At 53.7% G+C, this 5184-nt stretch overlaps 1 protein-coding gene across 1 annotated transcript; it reads left to right on the top strand.

Annotated features, from left to right (window-relative positions):
* Window positions 1-3830: 3830 nt before the first annotated feature.
* On the top strand, window positions 3831-4769 carry FNDC11 (fibronectin type III domain containing 11; the record flags this gene model as incomplete). Its single annotated transcript, XM_084271488.1, has 1 exon — window positions 3831-4769. One exon carries the CDS (start codon window positions 3831-3833, stop codon window positions 4767-4769), a length of 939 nt encoding a protein of 312 aa, XP_084127614.1.
* Window positions 4770-5184: the final 415 nt, after the last annotated feature.

Here is a 5184-nt window from a genome sequence, read left to right on the forward strand (position 1 = left end):
ATGTTCAAGCAGAAGCTCAGGGCTGGTGCTCTGCATCTTGCCCATCATTCAATTAAGAAGGCTTAGCAAAGGTGGACCAGCTAAGCGTACGAGACAGCATTAAGGCTAAGCCCTGACCCAAAGATTTAATCACAGGGAGTATGGAGGCACCTTCAGACACAGGACGCCTGTCCTGCTTGCTGATGAGCACCCTGAGCATGGTATTGAGCTTGACACCCTGAACCAGACGAGCCAGTCTCTTCTCACAGGGAAACAGCCGATGGGCCAGTCGGGTCCCACAGCAAAGCAGAGCAGGAAAAACACCCTAAAGGAAGTTTGCTGTACTTAATGGAGCAGTTCACATCCTATTCCAACACATCTCTTTAATAAACATTATGTGTTTAAGTTAACACCACTCCTGGCACTGTGTGAAACAGCCTCAGTCTCCCTGCAAAGCATCGGGGAGTGTAAAGACTCCAGGACTCGCCCTCGGAACGTGGGAATCCCCTCACCCCGCAGCATGCCCCAAGTTGGAGCACAGGGAGTTCTGCACCAGTCTGGGGAAGAACTTTTTCATGGTGAGGGTGAGGGAGCCCTGGGACAGGCTGCCCAGGGGGTGTGGAGTCTCCTTCCCTGGAGAGATTCCAGCCCCATCTGGACGCCGCCCTGTGTGACCTGTCCTAGGGACCCTGCTTTGGCAGGAGGTTGGATCCCATGAGCTCTGGAGGTCCCTTTCAAACCCTACAATTCTATGATTGTGCCTGGGTACAGCCCTGGCTGGGGACAGACCCTTCTCACACCTGGAAGAACCCAACCCCCAGCCCAGCGCCCGGGGATACGCCGCCCTGTGATGACAGCAGCAAGGCATTGTGTGCTGGCTCCCTGGAAGCGCCCTGGAGTTGCCCTCTCAGTAGGAAGGCAGCCACAGCTCAGTAGGAAGGCAGGGGAGCAGGCAGCCAGGCTGCTCTCCTCACGCAGCCGAGCAGCTTCTCCTCGGGGCTGGCCAGCTGCCACCAAACGCCCAGGGACTCGAGGTACCACATTGCCCAGGGGACTGGAGGGCAAAGGGACTCAAGGTACCACATTGCCCAGGGGACTGGAGGGCAAAGGGACTCGAGGTACCACATTGCCCAAGGGACTGGAGGGCAAAGGGACTCGAGGTACCACATTGCCCAGGGGACTGGAGGGCAAAGGGGGGCAGCTGAGGACTGAGATACATCCAGAAGGATTTGGGGGCTGGTGGTCCCATAGACACCTGGGGTATGTCCCCACAAACCACTGTCACCAAAAGCAAGAAGCAGCATGGTGAAAAGAAGGGGACTGAGGGAGGAGTTGGTGGGTGCCAGGGGCTCGGACCCGGTGGTGGAGTCCAGCTGCAGGGAGAGGGAACAGCAGCCTTGTCTGCCCAAGATGCTGGTGCCCCGTCCCAGGGCAGTGTGCCCGTGGCTCCCCAGGCCTGAGTGGTGGGGAGGGCAGGCAGGGACAGCCCCAGGCAGGGGCCGCTGGATGGAGCTGCCCAGGGGCTGCCAAGGAGGGTCTGGGCCCGATCTAAGGCAGGCTGGGGCCTTCCTGGGAATGGCATTTGCCAGAGGGGACGGAGGTTTGTACCCCCATCCCCGGCAGCATGAGGTGGTGGCAGCTCTGCGGTGAGGGGCTGCGTTCGAGCCGTGGGGAAGGCTGTGGGCTGCCCCCAACTTCCATGGGTGCCCCCTGCCACCTCCTCAAGCCCTGGCCTGGGTGAGCCTGGGGCCATGCAGCCCATGGGTGTGCAACTGCAGCCTCCCAGGCTGCCAACACAGCAGCGGGACAGGGAATACAGCATCTCTGGCAAGGCAAAAAAGGGATATAAAAACAGAAAGGGAAAACAAGCCCAATCACAGCTCTGTCTGTGGGCAAACAGACTGCTCTGGAGAGCCAAAGCGCTGCGAACGCGGGGTAAGGTAACCTGGTGCATGTGCTGTCCCTGGCGCGCTCCATACGGGATGCCAGGGACTGGCACTGCTTTGCCTCAGGGTGGCATTTCTTGCTTCTATATTTTGGTGGCAAGGAAAAAAAAGAGTGAAAAGGAAATACAGCTTGTTTTTTTTTTGAAGTTGACAGCTCTCTTGGAAAAAAATTAATCTGCTGTGAATGAGTGAATTAGTACAAATTGCAGTGCAGTGAGGGGCCAGACGTCTGAAGGGTTCACAAAGGCAGCTCCCACCAGGCAGTATTATTAGTTCTGGTATGTATTTTGGGAAAATGAAGCTCAGGAAAAAAAAAATCACTTTGTCAACTAGATCTCACCAGCCAGCTTCTACAAGGCATGGGAGAATTCTCCCAGTTAGGTACTACAAGAACTCGGAATAATTAAGCCCAGAGAATTGTGTAGAATGCTGGGAGTTGCCTGTGGCTGGGGCATCGTGGACTGACTGGGGGCACAGGATGGGGCTGTGCAGGGTTCTCTTCTTCTTTTTCAAATGAAAGATGTTCAGGTTGTGACAGGCACGGGGGGTTTGTTCCACGTCAAGCTGGGTTCTCATTACAGTATCACCATATTTCGTTTCTTTAGTTAATTTCTGTTTATGAGACACAAATGGGGTGAGCACGGGAGGGAAACACCTTCCACTTCGGCTCAGCAGGCACCACCAAGCAGGGCACGGCTTTGTCAGCAAATGAAAGAGCCAAGACTAGGACAGAGGGCAGATACGACCTTGCAAAGACCTGTTCCCTCACCTCCTCCTTACCAGCAAACCATTACCTGTTCCTGGGTGCTTCAGACGTGTTCCATTCTCTTCCTGTACGTTGCTTGTGGAAGAACAGGGTTGTGCTGTGAGAAAACAAGCAGCTGCCGTGGGTCGAGGTGATGATGCAAATGCAAACCAGAGAAAGGGAGAGCAGCACGTTGCTGAAAGCATTGCCAGGTTATGAATGTCAAGCTGCTGTTGAAGGTAGAGGTGCAAGGGGAAACGTTAGAGCTGCTCTTGAAAGCTGCTGCGAGGCGGCACTCAGCGTGGCTCTGCCTGCTGGGGACCAGCTCGCCTGGGGGGGGCAGAGGGTTAATTTGAATCACCAAGGTGATTATGTACCAGTAGAAATTGGCTTGGAAGATGGGTCTCAAACCTCGACAGCTTGGCAGATTACAAAGAGAGAGAGAGAGAAATAGACATCTCCAGAGAGGCAGAAGAATTGAAAGAGATTGCTTACAGGAATACAAAGGCATCTGATTAGAGTGAAACAGAAGATAATAAGATAGGGAGACATTTTGGCAGAGTGTATCAGAGAATAATTCCTGACAGGGAATCTATTAAGTGGAGGTAGAAACTCTTGGGAACAGGGTGGGGGGACAGGGAGCAGAATCACAGAGTCACAGAGTCACAGGGGTGGGGAGGGACCCCCAGAGCTCATGGGGTCTAAACCCCTGCCCAAGCAGCTCCACACCCCCTGGGCAGCCTGTCCCAGGGCTCCCTCACCCTCCCTGGGGGAAAAGTTCTTCCTCTGCTCTAACTTGCAGCCATTGCCCCTTGTCCTGTCCCCACAGACACTGACAAGGGGCTGCCCATTCCCCCTGCATCCCATCCTTCAGATATTGATAGACATTAATAGGTACCCCCCTAGGTCTTCTTTTCCAGACCAGGTGGTTGGGGTATGTAAGAGCAGACTGTACAAAACATTAGAAACTATAAAGGACAATTCCTCTGGGACTGCAGCTAATTAACAGTTTTTCCCCTCTATACATTTCTAAGCTGAGCTTTATGCTTAGAAAGGAGAGGAGAGTCACAGCCATGCTTATGCTCCCTCGCAGATGCTTTTCCTTTGCCTCTCAATGTTGTCATCCCTGTTTTCTTACACAGCAACTGAGCTCTGGGATCATGGCTGTGACTTTGAACGGATTTGAAACCAGTTCAGAGACCACCGTGTTCAGCGAAGAGCAAGACGATGCCAGGAGGGAGCAGTACCTGGAAAAGAGGAACCTGGTTCTGCAGTTCCTGCAGTCCAACCTGAGCATCCAGCACCTCCAGCACCACCACAACAAGATTGAGCTGATGAAGAAGTGCACCTTCTACTTGGAGGCTGAGCCCAAACACTGGAACACGAGGAACCACAACAACGAGATGTTTTGTGTTGACATCTTGCAGGTCATTGACCTCTGCCAGTTCCAGAGGATGAAGAAGGTGGCGAAAAACCAGATTGAAATCCAGCTGACGCTCCTGACCGAGCTGCTGGAACAACTGCAGCGGGGCCGGGTGGAGCTGAGGCGCTACACAGACACCTGGGACATGATGACCTTCCTCTCCCGCTGGGACTTCATCACGCAGAGACTGGCCAAGCTCTCGGAGTTTCTGGAGAAGCTCATCTCCTTGGAAGTGCCAGGAAGGCTCTATGTCAAGCACCACTTAGTGTCGCACGCAGATCTGCGAGGCATTAGAGCCCCTGAAATCAAGCTGACCATCTCCATGAAGGTGCCGCTGATCTTTGACCGCAGACAGTCATTTGCAGAGAGTGACTGGGCCAGGCTCGTGTGGTTTACTGAAAACCAAGAGTCCCCTGAACCGTGTGAGCTGCTCCTGTTGCTACAGACAAACGCCCTGAGAGAAGACAATTACAACAGGTTTCGGGTGGTCAGCTCCAACACCTGCTTAGTCCTGGACCTGCAGCCTGGCAGGTCCTACAGGTTCAAAATTCGAAGAGCTCACACTGAGAGGCTTGTCTGTAGCAAATGGCAGGACACCATTACCTTGACGACAAGACCTAACGCCACTGAAGGTGTGGCCAAGAGCGTTTGCACACCAGGAAGTGGTGGCATGTAAGAACATATTTCTCATGTAATCCCTTTGAAAAAGATTAATAATAAAAAAAAAAACTTAAAGGAAAACTGTGTTTTTAAACATTTTGCCTAAGCCTGAACAGAATCCCAGAATCCCAGGGGTTGGAAGGGCCCTCCAGAGCTCATGGGGTTCAACCCCCCTGCCAAAGCAGCTCCCCAGCTCATATTGCACAGGGCGGCGTCCAGATGGGGCTGGAATCTCTCCAGAGATGGAGACTCCACACCCCCTGGGCAGCCTGTCCCAGGGCTCCCTCACCCTCCCTGGGGAAAAGTTCTTCCTCTGCTCTAACTTGCAGCCACTGCCCCTTGTCCTGTCCCCACAGACACTGACAAGGGGCTGCCCATGTCCCCCTGTGTCCCACACTTGAGATACTTCTCGTTCTCTCTTAAGCAAGTCC

This window comes from Gallinula chloropus (assembly GCF_964237585.1).
Source record: "Gallinula chloropus genome assembly, chromosome: 16".
Classification (NCBI taxonomy): Eukaryota; Metazoa; Chordata; class Aves; order Gruiformes; family Rallidae; genus Gallinula; species Gallinula chloropus.